We start from the raw sequence: 14,372 nt of genomic DNA, 5'->3' as shown, positions 1-14,372 counted from the left end.
GTAGTAGCTTCTGTGAGAGGACGCGATTAATACAAAAACCGAAATAACCAGCATCATCATGGTTGCTCTGTAACAAAATATTGTTTTGTTTTCCGTTGCTGCAATGGAAAATCAAAAATGGGGTAGCTAGCCCAAGTCGGTAAAAAAAACAGCATCACCATCGTCCCAGTTGGTGATCCCTCGCTCTCTTTTAATTACTGCAATTTGCAGCGTTGACACGAGCAACGGCAATGGCTAAGCGTAACACGCATTGACATCTCATCTCAAACCAGTCGGCTGATCGTGATCCATTTTTTCTTCTTAATAACAACAAAACGAAGGGTACCGACTTCGGCTTACATATGCGTGCATCTACTCATCTACGCACCAATGAATCAGACGAAGCCGATTTTATTTTTGGTTTTGGAAGGTGTGAATCACCCGGGTGCAGCTATAGCGCGTCTGCGTGCGCGGGAGTTGGCCAGCTCAAACGATGGCTAGGTATGCCCTGTAACAAATTAAATTCTGGACAAATCCCCTCCGAACACATCAAATACATGCGCGTCCTGACCATTTCTCTCGTATCTGCCCGGTATTAAAAGTTTAAAACACCGCCGAGTCGACGTCCCCATGATTAATAACAAGTAAATCGTCTAATATTCAAAACCAAGCACCTCGAGCGTACAAGCGATAAAACCGGTGCGAACCCCATCATTGTATATCCGATCAAAACCTGCGTCCACGCACGCTAACGGAGACATCCGTCGTTGAGTTGGCTACTTGGCCGGCGGCTCTATAAAAGCAAGAACCTCAGAACCCTCGACAACCTAAGTTAGTACCACTGCTCCGTTTGTGTTTCTTACTTTCTTTTGTCACAACTCAGAAGCCAACTCCACGCGGCGCATACGACACTAGCTTGTAGTAGCAGATGAAGAAGCAGGCGAGCGGCGGGTGCCTGTGCCTGGGCGCGCCGATCCGGGCGCTGTCGCGGGCGTGCGACTCGGCCTGCGACCTCTACGTGCGCGGCATGTCCGGGTGCGCGCGCCACGTGCCCACGGGTGCCGTCGCTGCGGGCGGCCGCGGGGGCTCCGGCTCCGGCTTCGGCAGGTCGGCCACGGCCGTGCACCGGTGGACGAGCGCCTCCTCGGAGTCGGACCTCGCCAGCGCCACGTCGCCGAAGCAGCGCCGCGCCGGCGCCGCGGGGACGGAGAAGGCGGACGCCGTCGGGGCAGCAGCGAAGAAGGGGACACTTAGCCAGGTGGTGCCGGTGTCCGCCGTGCCGGCGCGGAGGATTAAGGGCCCGGCGTTGGGGACTATCGCGGAGGACGGGCCGTGCGAGTTCGGCGGCGCCTGCGCGCTGAAGCCGCGGGAACCGAGGAGACGCGCTGAGGCCACCGGTGAGTTTGGCGCCGTCAAGACCGGGAGCGAGGCCTTCGCGCGCCGAATGTGACGCGTCCATCCAATACGCAGCAGCAGGCCAGCAGTGCGTGCTTCTAGATGTCGATAGATCTTTCAACTTTTTTTGTGCGTGTGTAAATTAACTACCATATGTATACTTTTCGATCGGTAGTTTTTCCTAGATGCTGCGTCGTATGAAAAGAAAAATGCTAGACGATCACAAATGAGTAAATGAGACTCATCTGCTTGTTTTGCGGGGAATTGTCAAGTATCAGTCGAGTTGTTTTCCAAATTGATCTCTTGATTATTTTTTCATCAACCGGTGATTTATGCTTTGTGTTTGGTTCCTTCTTTTTCTTTTGAGAAACACAGTAAAAACTTACAAACACGCGCGTACCCCACAACACCCCCAAAGCGCGGGACAACCAGGCGCGCGGCGCACAAGCGGCGGAAGACCGATGTAAGGGTCATGCATGGTCGATCTGCAGCTATCGACGAGGGCCCGGCACGACGTGGTGCTCGGTTAGGAGCTAGGCGGGGCTGGTGAAATTAGATGGATCCAGTACGAGGGAAGCCGTTGAAGACGGAGAGAACGTGTCGGGAATCAGTCACTCCAGAGCGGAGGCAAGGCGAAATGAAGGGAGCTTGAGTGCTTGACATTGACAGCGAATATTGTAACGGAGGATGGAAGATGGAAGAGGCACGGGAGGTGCTCGCCGGGGGAGGGGGGACACATTGAGGCAGTGTAGGGTGGTGGTGTGACTGGTTATGTTTAAGTCACATCACAGGATTCATGCCTAGCGGCGAGAAGAGGAAGGAGACCTCGCCGGAGTGTTAAAAGTCACGAGCCGTGCCATCAGTGATTGAGTGCAGCCAGCTGGGAACGAGACCGGGTGGGAAGACCTCGCCGGAGCTGGAGTGGTTAGGGTCTGCGCTCGCCAAACAACAGTGTTGTAGTGCAAAGGGAAACAACGGCGGAAGCGGTTAGAGTCATGAGGCGAGGCCGGGTCAGTGAGTCACTGTTCATACACCCATCGCGCGCGATGGAGAGGAATTACGTGTTGATCATAATTGATGCTAATTCATCCGACGGGAACGCTGAGACGACGGCGATGTGGATGCGGCGATGCCAGCAAAGGTGAGCTTGGATTGAAAGGCAGCAGCGATCATGTTGTGTGCTGACTTGGTAGCGCAGCGACAGTAGGACTGTAGGAAGAATAATACTGAGAGAGAAAATGCTGAACAGAACGTTCATTTGTATCCAACCCTTCTAAAAATCGACAGGATTTAGGAAATTAAAACACTCTCACTCTGATCAATAATGCTGCCTAGTACGGTTAAGTGTCTTTTTTTTTTTGGAAGAGTACGGTTAAGTGTCGTAGTCATCCATAACTTGACGGTGAAGTGTACCTGCGGAAGGATTACCTTGCTTCCAGAACGGCCAGCACGGCGCATCGCAATCTTATCCGCCCCTTCTTTCCTTGCGCGTGCTGAACCTTTCTCGCAGCTGAGTGCGTACGGCCTCGATTAGTTTGTCCTTTGTTGTTGGAATAGAGTGTTTTCAACCGATTGTCATTGCCTGTGGGGCCGTGATGACGTTGCATCTATCAGTGACTGTGTAGCAACTCCGTTTTCTTTTTCTTTCTCGAGGAAATAGTTGCAGCGACTTGAGACTTCAGAGTTTTTTTGTTGTCACCAGGGTGCCGGTCGGTCATTTTGTAGGCTTGCCGATGCCTGATTGATCAACCGAAGCAATTGGCCAATGCCATCCAGTGTCTGGTAAACCTGCTCTCGTATGCCAATCCACGTGGTCGAGATTCGTCGTAACAAAATTAGAATCCGCCGTGTCAATAGGTTTGCCAGACTGCCATACAGCAGTGTGCCACTGACCGTTAACCTATGCATTTGCATGATTGCATCTTGGTGGTTACATGTATGAGCATGTTTTGTCTGAAGGTTTGCTCCTACAAAAGATTTAATTGGTGGTGACGGTCCTTCATATCTTTGCACCCATGACTTGTTGATTTGGTACATGTACAAATCAGTGAAATGAGAACGAAGTAGAGATCATGATCTAAGATAATATATGAAATAAAAAAATTTCTTTAGTTATGTAATGTACATTTATTTTAGTCCGAGTCAACGCACATTCTAACTTAACATGCTGTTGTGCAATCATACTGCTTCCTCTTCTTGCTCTCCTCTCTCCCCTCCCCCCACCCACCCACCCCCTCGTCCCCGTCACCTATCCAATTATTTTTCTCCGAGAGGATAACCTGTCCCATCCTAATGGATACTGGGTTATTTGTTCAGCCAATAATCTTTATTAATTCACCTAAGAATATGATACTAACGCTTATATATTGTGAATGCCTATTATATTATTATTTTCCAAAAACATCGATTGCAAAGTAGACAAAGCACACATCACCGCATACACGCACAGAGTTAAGGAGCCTTGAAATTAACGATGTTGCCGCTGTCGTCTCGCTAGTAAAGAGCACTTCTTTAGATTTGAATATTTCAATAAAAATTTGTGTCTTGATGCAGAGGCCGAGAATAATCTCTTTCGGAAAAAATGTCGCCTACCACTGAAAATATAATCCAACTTACATAATTCACTGACGATACAGGTTCTCAAGACAAGAGCTCACATTAGTCCACATCATACAAATTATTATTTAGATTATATTAAATATATCTTATATTCAACTTTCAAAATTTAACGTACGAGGGGTTCTTTTCGAAAAGGAGGAAGACCGTGCGTCTCTACATCGATTGATGCACATCCAAATATTATTCAATGATAAATGCCAAGCAATGTCAGGCACAAATACCGAACAAGTCGACAGAAAGAATAAAAAAGAAAAGCACAAGGCCATCTGCCCGGCGGCCGTGACTCCACCAATCTAGCACAAACCCTATAACAAGTGACCGAAACAAAACAAAAAGTACGCAGCTCTTAGGCAAAGCCTCCAAGAAGAATTAGTTGCACGTGCGCCGATATGAGTTCAATTGTAGGAAGATCTTGGGATTTTCATCCCCAAAGACAAGGTTCAAATCACCACCTTCAACAAGGGCACGATGTAGGCATGTCGAAATCATCACTGCCATCAGTCCCTCTACCTGATGACAATATCTCGCTAGCCGGATTCCACTGGAGGAGGTGCTGGGAAGCCTGGAAGTAGCTAGTAGACGTGCCATACCGCCCTGCTTCCAGTTGCACCACCATCAATCCATCTCCGGTGGGATCATCAAAAGGGTGTCTTTCCGATGACACCAAACAGCAAATTTAAATAGGATATGTGTTTGATGAGCGGCTAACAGAATAACCTTTTAAAAAAAAAAAGAAGGTTGAGCACATACGTCTAATATTTTACGGTTAGCAAAAAACCGGTATCTGTTTGTGAACATGTGCGACCCATGTTGTGGGGGCAGCTGCCCCACTTAACTTTTATTTTGCCTCATCTCAGCTAATATTCTGGTTCCGCCCATGTCTGTGAACCCAGCAAACTGAGAGAACAAGTCAAAGATAAGACAGTGTAATTTCAAGTTGGTATATATCTACTTTTCTAGGAGGCAGTTGTCTCAATTAGTATTATTTGTATTTTTTTCAGGTCTTATAAAACGTTTTGACAAGTCAAATTGTGTTGCAAAAACATCTTACAGTCGATGCACGGGAAGACACAAGGAGCTCGCTCCCGAAGCTTCGGAAGCAAGACGTGACCGAATACTCCGAAGCAAGACGTGACCACGAATATCGAACGGTCCGTATCAAAATCATGGGGCTCTGCTCCGAGCCTCCGATGGTTCCCCGTGAAAGCGTCTCATTGCTACCACTTCACGCCACCTGACCGTACAATCTTGACCCGACGACGGATTCGCTGCTCGTGTGTCGTGTTGTACTGCGCTACTGCTGTTCGTTCGTCCCCCCGAAAGAAAAAACACATTCCCAAGTGTTCGCGCACACCGTCAGGTTGTCAGGTTCCGCACTTCCACTCCATCTCACGGGTTCTCCCCACCCGAGGCCGCATCAAGCAAGTTGCCGCCGTCCCGTCTTGGCCCTCCTCGCCCTCGTTCCCTAGCTTCCTCCCAGACTCGCCCGCCGCCGCAGCAGCATTTGCATTGTGCAGTGACCTGCTCCCTGATCAGCTTGCTTCCGCCCGAAATGACGGTCTCCGGCAATGTCCAGTTGCGCGTGGCCGACGGCGCTATCTTAGCGTGGATTTGGGTAAATTCTTCCTGATGACTTTTGTTCGATCGCTGCTTCGTCGTTGATCACCGGATCCGTTTCGTTTACCAGGTGTGCGCTCTTCTTTGATCTATGCGCGCGTGTAGTGAATCGCTATTATTTTTACTTCAAAAAAAAATGAATCGTTATTATCCTCGGAGAATTGCAATTTTGCCGGAATTTTTTGGGAGTAAGCGGCCGGGCATAATTTTCTCCCATTGGTTAGAGACTTTTACAGTGATTGGGCCACGCAACTGGAAATGTCGGATCGATCCTGTGCCGGAGAAAAAGAATTCCCAAATCCGGAATTAACCTCGTCCTATTATTGTGCTGTGTCTGTCGGATGAATCACGGATTCATGTCTCTAGTGCGTCCCCCTCATTTTGCAGATCGGAATCCAGGAGGGTGCGCCATGGCGAACCGCGTCGACGAGTCCTCGGCAAGCGTCAATGGCGGCATGGACTCGGGCAGCTTCGAGTGCAACATCTGCCTTGAGCTGGCCCAGGACCCCGTGGTCACGCTCTGCGGCCATCTCTTCTGCTGGCCGTGCCTCTACGAGTGGCTCCACGTCCACGCGCACTTCCCCGAGTGCCCCGTCTGGAAGGCCGGCGTCCAGGAGGAGAAGCTCGTCCCCCTGTATGGCCGCTGCAAGGCATCCACTGGCTCCCGGTCGAGGTCGGTTGCCGGAGTCCAAATCCCGGGCAGACCGACCGGGCAGCGGCACAGCACGGCTCCGCAGCCTGATCACCGCCACGACCATTACCCGAACCAGAACCCGTGGTTCGTCGGTGGCGGCGGCACTATGGCTGGCGGTCGGTGGGGGAATTACACGTTCTCCGCCGCCATTGGAGGGCTGTTCCCTCTGCTGAATTTCCAGGCGCATGGGTTCCCGAAGGCGTATGGACCCGCTGCCGAGCTTCCCTATGGGTATGGAGGGCATTCTTTCCATGGGTGGCATGGGAATGGTTTTCCGCGGCACGACCAAGAACCGCAGGGCCAGCAGATCGATGTCTACTTGAAGGTACTGGTGGTCCTTCTTGGTGTGCTTGTAATTGCCAGCTTGATTGCATTTTAGATTATGCGTATTCGAGGCTACAGCCAGGGCTTGTTGTTGTGCTTGGTCCAGTCTAAATGCATCTTGGGTAGGAGTAGCTCCCATGGTTTGATCAGTGTGGAGAACAGTAGGATGACCAATTTTTCCATTGGGTGATAACGCCAGCAGCTTGTACGTAGTTTGTCAGTGTGTGGTGTTGCCAACGAACTTTGTCTGTGCATTTATCATGCACTTGCCTTGAAGTATGTTTATGCTGATACATCTCTAGTAAAATCGATGAATTTTATTCAATCTTGTGTGCCGAACTCCTGATTACCTTGCATATTTGTGATTTGTTTTTTTTTGCTTGGTCCATGTGTTCGCTACTACCATTTCTAAATGTAAGATGTTCTAGTTTTGTCCTATGTTAAAAATTTCAAGTTTAACCAAATTTATTGAAAAATGAGTAATAACTATAATATCAAATAAGTATATTAGAAGATATACATTAGACAGATTTAATAAAAAAAGCTAATTTAAAGTTATAAATGTTGGTAGACTTTGTTATAAACTTTTGGTTAAACTTTAAGAAATTTGGCTTAGGACATGTTAAATTTTACATTTAGAAACAAACGTAATAGTTTGCATTACTCACAAACTACATTTTCTGATCCTAGAAAGTAGCAAAGGAACAGATTCGGTGGCTGGATGTGGAAAGCCATGAACTAAAAACCCATGGAAACCATTTGCGACTTTTCATATGTTCGCTGACAGAAATTGTAGGTAAGAGCTTGTTTATAATCTCATTCCTGTCTTGATTCCAGGGGAATGGAAGGGATTGTAGTTAATATTCCCCTCAATCTCTCCCAATGTTTGCCAAAGTGCCAATCCTCGTGGATCTGCATGATGCCGAAAGAGACCTAAAGGGGAAAGGCCGGTTTCTGTATCCATGTATAACTTTGAGATCAAAGTTAATTGCATTTGATCTCGCAAAAAAAAAGTTAATTGCATTTGGAAGATGTGAAAAAGGACTTTCTCACAGTCTAATACGCAAATCACTGTATTCCTCTAGAATTTGTTTTCTTTAGGGCTTGTTAGGTTTGCTTCCAATCCCTCTGGATTGGTTGGGATCTAGAAGGATTGATGAAAAAATGATCTGCAATCTCTCTCAATTCTTACCATTCCCTCTGGATTGTGAGGATAGGGATGAAACAAAGGCTTTATATATGGAAATCCAGAAAACGAAAGCGAACATACTCTTGTGTTCTCGATGCACAGAAGGAACATAGAGTAAGAGCAAATATTGAGTTGCAAGAAAAGAAAATGCAGAGCAGACACGCATCTTGCAATGAACCTTGGCCGTGGCAACCTCCTTTTGCGGTGACGGCCATTGACTCAGACCTAGAAGTGAACTGCACAACTGAAGCGCATGCATGGATCCCAACTAATCCTGCGCTCACAAGTCATTGCCTTGGTTGGGCAAAGCGGCCGCCGCAGCTTTGCACGGGGAGATTGGGGCTCGAGTTTCAGAGTTTCATGACCCATATCCACGATGGCGGCGGCGGGCTGCCTAGTATGGCGCGTCCACGGTCCACGTTGCGTCGCCTCAAGAGATGCACGACAAGTTGAGTTCTGCTCTGCGATCCGTTGCAAACACAGTGCAGGAGTCAGCAGCTGCAAATTTGGACCCCAACCCTGACCTGTACTGCAGTCTGTACTCTGTAGTACGTACAAAATGTGGATCGTACTCGATCGCGTACAGTATATAGGGCTGTTGGCTTTGGGTGTGCGTGCCTGCGTGGTGGACGGGCTTCAGCGGCGTACGTATAGCCTTCAATTAATAGCGTGCACCGGCAGCAGAGCAGATGGTGGCGCCGGACGCGCCGGGGATGGTCGATGGCCGCAAGACCTTGCCGGACGAGTGCAAGGCCCTGTGGCGCGTCGCGGGGCCAGTGATCCTGACAGAGGTCTTCCAGTTCATGATAGGGTTCGTCACCGCGGCCTTCGTCGGGCACGTCGGCGAGCTCGAGCTAGCCGCCGTGTCCATCGTCAACGGCGTCGTCGAGGGCCTCGCTTTCGGGCTCCTGGTAACTGACAAATCCCCTTAATAAAAGTTAAAAGTGCGCCTCTCACCGCCGCCGGGGGTCTCCATTTCATTCCTCTGTTATTGCGTTGCGCAGCTTGGCATGGGGAGCGCCCTGGAAACGCTTTGCGGCCAGGCGGTGGGAGCCGGGCAGCTGCACACGCTTGGCATCTACTTGCAACGGTCTTGGATCATCTGCCTCGTTACGGCCGTGGCCCTGCTCCCGGTCTACGTTTACACGGGCCCGATCCTCCGGCTGCTCCGGCAGTCCCCGGCCATCTCGGCGGTGTCGGGCCGGTACGCGCGGTGGTGCGTGCCGCAGCTCTTCGCCTACGCCGTCAACTTCCCCATGCAGAAGTTCTACCAGGCGCAGAGCCGGGTGTGGGCCATGACGGCCATCTCGGGCGCCGCGCTCGGCGCGCACGCGCTGCTCTGCTGGCTCGTCGTGTCCAGGCTCCGGCGCGGCGTGCTGGGCGCGGCCATCGTCGGCAACGTGTCGTGGTGGCTCATCAATGCTGCGCAGTTCGTGCACATCTTCGGCGGGTCCTTCCCGGAGGCATGGACGGGGTTCTCGCGGAAAGCGTTCGCCAGGCTCGGTGGCTTCGTCAGGCTCTCCCTTGCGTCCGCTGTTATGCTGTGGTTCGTACTTATGTTGCTTCTTGCCTTCTTGGTCATGTGTGGATATATCTAAACCATTGCCTGACCTTTAAGCAAAATGCTCAAATCTAAGTTGACAAATTAGAGCCGTTGAATTGGTAAGTAGATCTTATTTTACATTTTTTTTATCATCCATTTTGAATCTTAAAACACAAATCATATCCAACAGTTGAGAAATCAACTTATCTCTAACTAAAAATCAGGCTTAAATATAGCAAAACCGATGAATATATTTCTTAACCGGATTCTCGATTGGTTACGAGCAAACACTAGATTTATTATGGATTTTTATCGTAGTGAATTTGACTTTATATCTCTTATATTCTTTATTGGTTCTTCTTACCAAGATGTCACGGTTATTTGTATCTACTACTATCTAAATATTTTATTTATTTATTTTATTCTATTTTTATATTTGAGCCATTATAATCTGGGCCCATAATTATTGACGGTGGACATTATTTAACCTACGTAGCGAACTATGGTTCTCTGTTTTGTATTTTAATTATATAATATAATAAATATTTTTACATAGGCTCATTATGTTTCGAGCGGGTTTTTGCACGCAGTCCAAATCCCGTTTAAAGGTTCTAAAAGCAGAACTAGGACCCACATGGAAGAGCTTACATGGATTACTTGTGCAGTGCGCATCCTTTGGACCTGGCATGTATAGCCGCGTATGTCTCTTGTCCTTGGTCAAGGCGCTTCTCTTTCTTCTCCTATCGACAGGTCTTTCCTTCCTTAGTCCTTCCCACTTGGGTCACGCTACCATGCCCAATGAATCGGAGAAAGAGGGCTGACGCCGCCACACAGACCGAGCGGTCCTAGCACCTGTGCCCGCCACCGAGGGCGCGTGGACCACTCTTTGGTGTTGTTCTTACGGTATATGATGATCTTGTCTTGAATGCTTGATGGTTGTGCTTTTGGCCGCGGTAGCGGGTGGCTCACCTCAAAGGTGGGCAAGGCATTTTAGCCTTTGGTTAAAATTTGGGTTGAAGTATTTAATTTAATCCAACTCAAAATTCCTTATGTAAAGTTGTTTTATCCGAAAATTCAGTACACCGTTTTCCTTTTTTTTAGTAATAATCAAACTGTGCAATTTGTGCCATGCAAAATTTATTTTTTGCTACAATCTGGATACTTTTGGTAAATTTTCAGAATCAAAATCCAAAATAGTTTCCAAATTTTCTATCACTTTGGTAGGTTCCTAATTTTGTCCAAAAAAAAAAATTTAAACCTTAGCTCACCTCCGGGTCTGTAATTGTGTTTGCCTCGCCGTTTAGGACCAAGAACGGCAGCTTCACCTGAAACAAGCAGTCCTCCACGTACTCGCTGGTCCTGATCATCTCCAACAATCTCGAGCCGTGTCTTGACTTGGTGGAGTCTGAATTCAGGCAGAGGGGAACAAGAGAAACAATCTGACTTTTCTCAAGTTCATATACGGAGTACATTACTTTTATATTCTTTTGACTTGGGAGTGATTTCGGTGCTACAGCTTAGAGACGTGGTACTATACGGCAGTGATCATTCTCGTGGGCTGTCTGAAGAACCCAGAGATTCAAGTTGGGGCTGTTTCCATAAGGTCAGTGAACATCTCGAATTCTTCCTAGGTCTCTGTCTTTGCGTTTCTTGAAAAAGTAGGCAATGTTTCCAACAGGATCTTGTTATCAGATCTTTTTTTCTAAGAAATGCATTTTTTTTGCTGGAACAGCATGAACTATCACATCTGGGCACTGATGGTAACTCTTGGTTTTAATGCCGCCGTGAGGTATGCAACTATAGTACTGTACCCCGTTTTCCTTATCTGATTTCGTAGGCTCTCAAAACCTCTGGAGAAATGACCCTAGCTCACCTATGTCTGTCTGCCTTGTTTTTGGCCAGTGTTCGCGTGGCGAACGAACTTGGCGCCAACCACCCAAAAGCAGCCAAGTTCTCGGTCGTCGTCGCCACCACCACGTCGGCCGCCATCGGGATGGTCTTCACGCTCATTGCTCTCGTGGCCAGGAAGCAGCTGCCGCGGCTTTTCACTGACGACGATCTGCTCGTCAAGGAGACTGCAAAACTGGGGTATCTGCTGGCTGCCGCCGTATTTCTCAACAGCATCCAGCCCGTATTATCAGGTACGTACGCCGCCATCCGGAACTAAGCTTCTTCAGATCGAGAAAACTGTAACTCGTATGCATGCTACGTCGTTGGTGATTTCAGGGGTGGCGATTGGGGCTGGGTGGCAATCCTTGGTTGCCTTCGTGAATATCGGCTGCTACTATCTCGTTGGCCTGCCCCTTGCAGCTGTTTTCGGCTTCAAGCTGAAGCTTAACGCAACAGTAAGGCTAAGCTGGATGGCAGTCCTGGTTCGGTACGTATCTGATTTCCCCCGGGAAAAATGTCATTGATTTTGTGTACCACGTCGTGCAGGGGATTTGGGCGGGGATGCTGATTGGCACAATTCTGCAGACCATCATTCTGTTTGTGATCCTCTTCAGAACCAAATGGCAGAAAGAGGTAAACCACTTAAGCACGTTTCGCAGTACTACTTGGAACAGATTAAAAGGTTACTAACTCTTTTAGGTGGCCCGGCCTTTAGATTTAGGTTTTTCTATTTCTCAGTCGACTGAGAAATAACTATTTCTTAGTCGATGATAGCAACCTTTTGATTCAATCATTGAGATTCGTGTAAAATTAATGTATGTTCGATGGATAAAAAAAATCTTGATTTGATGACTGTGATCGTTGAATGAGAAACAACTATTTTTTAGGCGACTGAGAAATAGACACTCCCTTTAGATTTCTGAATCATTTAGCATTGGAGTGATGCAGGCTATGCTGGCAGAGGAGAGGGTGCAGGCCTGGGGAGGAGAAGTTGAGCTGCCGACCATCCAAGAAACAAGATGAAAGCTGAGACTTGACTTGCACACGCATCGCACCAATTTGACAGGAAATTAGAGTACGAGACAACAATGAAATAAAGAGTAGAAGAAAAATGCATGGCTGCCAATTTTGAGTTATGGGAATCATTCGGTGCTCCTGCGTTCAGTTTCAAGTATCAGTAGGAGACTAGAAGTAGTGCCAGCTAAAGCAAAGTTTTTCTTTCTATCGTTTATTTGAAACGAAGAACGTTAGCAAATTAACTTCGGGGTACCTGAGAAGTGAGAACCTCCTACGCCCAGGTTGTGTGCGTTTTGTCTGACCTTCTGAAACTCGCGCACCCAGCGGACCTGATCCCGGTCCCCGTCGCCTCGCGCGGCATCCAATCCATCCACCCACCACCACCAGCTCCCTCCAAGGGCATGACCAATCTTTTGCCATGAACCGTAGAAACCACAATTGTGAGCTGATTATGCCATCCTAATCTCACCATTCCACTTGCTCACCTGGTGCATCCGTGCAGGTATGTTACCAAAACAAGGAGACCTTTGATTTTCTGGGTCTCGGCGTCGTCTGCGTCCTGCAGTGCAAATTCCATGGAATCCAAGCAGGCTCGCTTTCTGGACCAGCAAGAAGCAAAGCACGTAACTGCAGGCGCGCCCCCTTTAGACGGCAGGCATGCTCAGCTGAATCTCCATCAGAACGGGAAACAAGGTGATCTCTCCTCCCAGCCCGAAAGGGGCGCGTCGAAACTTACCCCAAAGCAAGCACGCTCCGCTTGGTGCCAGTGCACGCGCTGACGCGCCATATATCCTCGCTGGTTCAGTTCAGTTCAGTTCAGTTTATTCTGATTTGATGCCTCGTCGACCAGGACCAACCAGCGACTGGACAAGCATGCAACTTCAGTTCGTCATGCCTTGCGCCCGTAACCTTCCAAAGGCTTACGGCGCCTTGGAAAGCTCATGAGACCCAAAAGGCAGCTTTTTTCATGCTCGTGTTGGGTAAAAGCTAAACTCGCCTAAACGAGTCAACATCGCCCGAGACGTGACACTCCCGCAATGTCGTCCCCGGATGGCATTACTGTATGAGCATTTCCGACTAATTGAAGAACCAACTAGAATAATAATTATTCCAACTTTTATCCCAGCATCGCACAGTTCATGTATACTGTACCAATGAGACCACATCACAGTGATCGGTGACGAATTTTACAACCTTATCATCTAGCACAACAGTCGGGCAAGACTGGAGGAGCAGTAAATTAAAGACCCTGCGCGCATCTTTTATTTCCATGGCGAAGGTGGCGCGAAGCTTCCTCCGGCACCGAACCCCTGACGTTATCCCGCCTCCGCTCGCCGGCTCTTGCGCCACCTTTCTTATCCTCTTCTGGCAGGGGCTTTCTTGAGCTTGCGGCCGGAGTGGTTCAGGTGGCATGCATAACGCACATCTTTGTCTCAACTTCATTGTGAGGCTTGTGTTTGTGGGCGCATATATACGTTGCAGCTTGTAATAGATGGGAATCGGTTCGAAGCGGGCGGTGTCTTGGAGTGGAGCTTAATAATGTATTTGCGTGGGCAATGCGATAAACATGTGGTATATATTCAAATGAATTGCATGGGCGGCTTCTTGTCTTCGACCTGGCTTTCTGCAGCTGTTATGGTCTGAAAGCGCGCAGCTAAGGAAACGACAGAGCAGTTGGAGGCCAAATGCTCGTTATAGTACTACTAGTAATTAATCAATGGAAGGGGCAATTGGCGTTTCGAAGCTTCCCAAAAAGCTGCGCCCAGGGATAATACAGTTGATGGAAGAGAAATTGTGATGGCTGTGTCATGGAAAGAGTGGAATTACCTGGAGCAGCTTACAGATGGTTTGTTTAGGAGAGAAATGGATAATGATGGATATTCCTAGTTGTGCCAATTGTAGTACAATTTTAGTTTGACCGGTGATCGATCAGTCATGAAGGCAACGATCGTTAGGATCGATCATCTGTTTCCAGCATATAAGACGCTAGTAGCTGCTGTGAGCCTGTGACTTCGGTAATGCATTGGACCGTAACAATTGTGTAATTTCGCCCAAATTACGTGCAACTTAACTCATCGTGGGCTATTGGCTCGATCGATCCTTCC

General features: G+C 48.4%; 3 protein-coding genes across 6 annotated transcripts; all 3 read left to right on the top strand.

Annotated features, from left to right (window-relative positions):
• Positions 1-698: 698 nt before the first annotated feature.
• Positions 699-1,703, top strand: LOC100834101. Its single transcript, XM_003567102.4, has one exon. It carries the CDS (start codon positions 908-910, stop codon positions 1,427-1,429), a length of 522 nt encoding a protein of 173 aa, XP_003567150.1. The 5' UTR covers positions 699-907; the 3' UTR covers positions 1,430-1,703.
• A 3,574-nt stretch (positions 1,704-5,277) lies between these two features.
• Positions 5,278-7,728, top strand: LOC100835412 (E3 ubiquitin-protein ligase RNF5). Of its 3 annotated transcripts, none has more exons than XM_014898382.2 (2): positions 5,278-6,629; positions 7,466-7,728. In XM_014898382.2, the coding sequence occupies exons 1-2, from the start codon at positions 5,952-5,954 to the stop codon at positions 7,487-7,489; spliced, it is 702 nt and encodes a 233-aa protein (XP_014753868.1). In that variant the 5' UTR covers positions 5,278-5,951; the 3' UTR covers positions 7,490-7,728. The 3 variants fall into 3 exon arrangements, with proteins under 3 accessions (XP_014753868.1, XP_024314041.1, XP_014753867.2); XM_024458273.1 differs by lacking the exon at positions 7,466-7,728 and having other exon boundaries at positions 5,279-5,608; positions 5,998-6,954; XM_014898381.2 differs by lacking the exon at positions 7,466-7,728 and having other exon boundaries at positions 5,280-5,680; positions 5,998-6,954.
• A 725-nt stretch (positions 7,729-8,453) lies between these two features.
• Positions 8,454-13,672, top strand: LOC100834801 (protein DETOXIFICATION 33). Of its 2 annotated transcripts, XM_024458272.1 has the most exons (9): positions 8,454-8,728; positions 8,822-9,363; positions 10,877-10,963; positions 11,093-11,149; positions 11,263-11,501; positions 11,587-11,705; positions 11,797-11,883; positions 12,770-12,960; positions 13,118-13,672. In XM_024458272.1, the coding sequence occupies exons 1-9, from the start codon at positions 8,507-8,509 to the stop codon at positions 13,173-13,175; spliced, it is 1,602 nt and encodes a 533-aa protein (XP_024314040.1). In that variant the 5' UTR covers positions 8,454-8,506; the 3' UTR covers positions 13,176-13,672. The 2 variants fall into 2 exon arrangements, with proteins under 2 accessions (XP_024314040.1, XP_003569893.1); XM_003569845.4 differs by lacking the exon at positions 13,118-13,672 and having other exon boundaries at positions 12,199-12,877.
• The last annotated feature ends 700 nt before the right edge of the window (positions 13,673-14,372 follow it).

This window comes from Brachypodium distachyon, chromosome 2, assembly GCF_000005505.3.
Source record: "Brachypodium distachyon strain Bd21 chromosome 2, Brachypodium_distachyon_v3.0, whole genome shotgun sequence".
Classification (NCBI taxonomy): domain Eukaryota; kingdom Viridiplantae; phylum Streptophyta; class Magnoliopsida; order Poales; family Poaceae; genus Brachypodium; species Brachypodium distachyon.
This window is presented reverse-complemented; position numbering and strand designations above follow the sequence as displayed.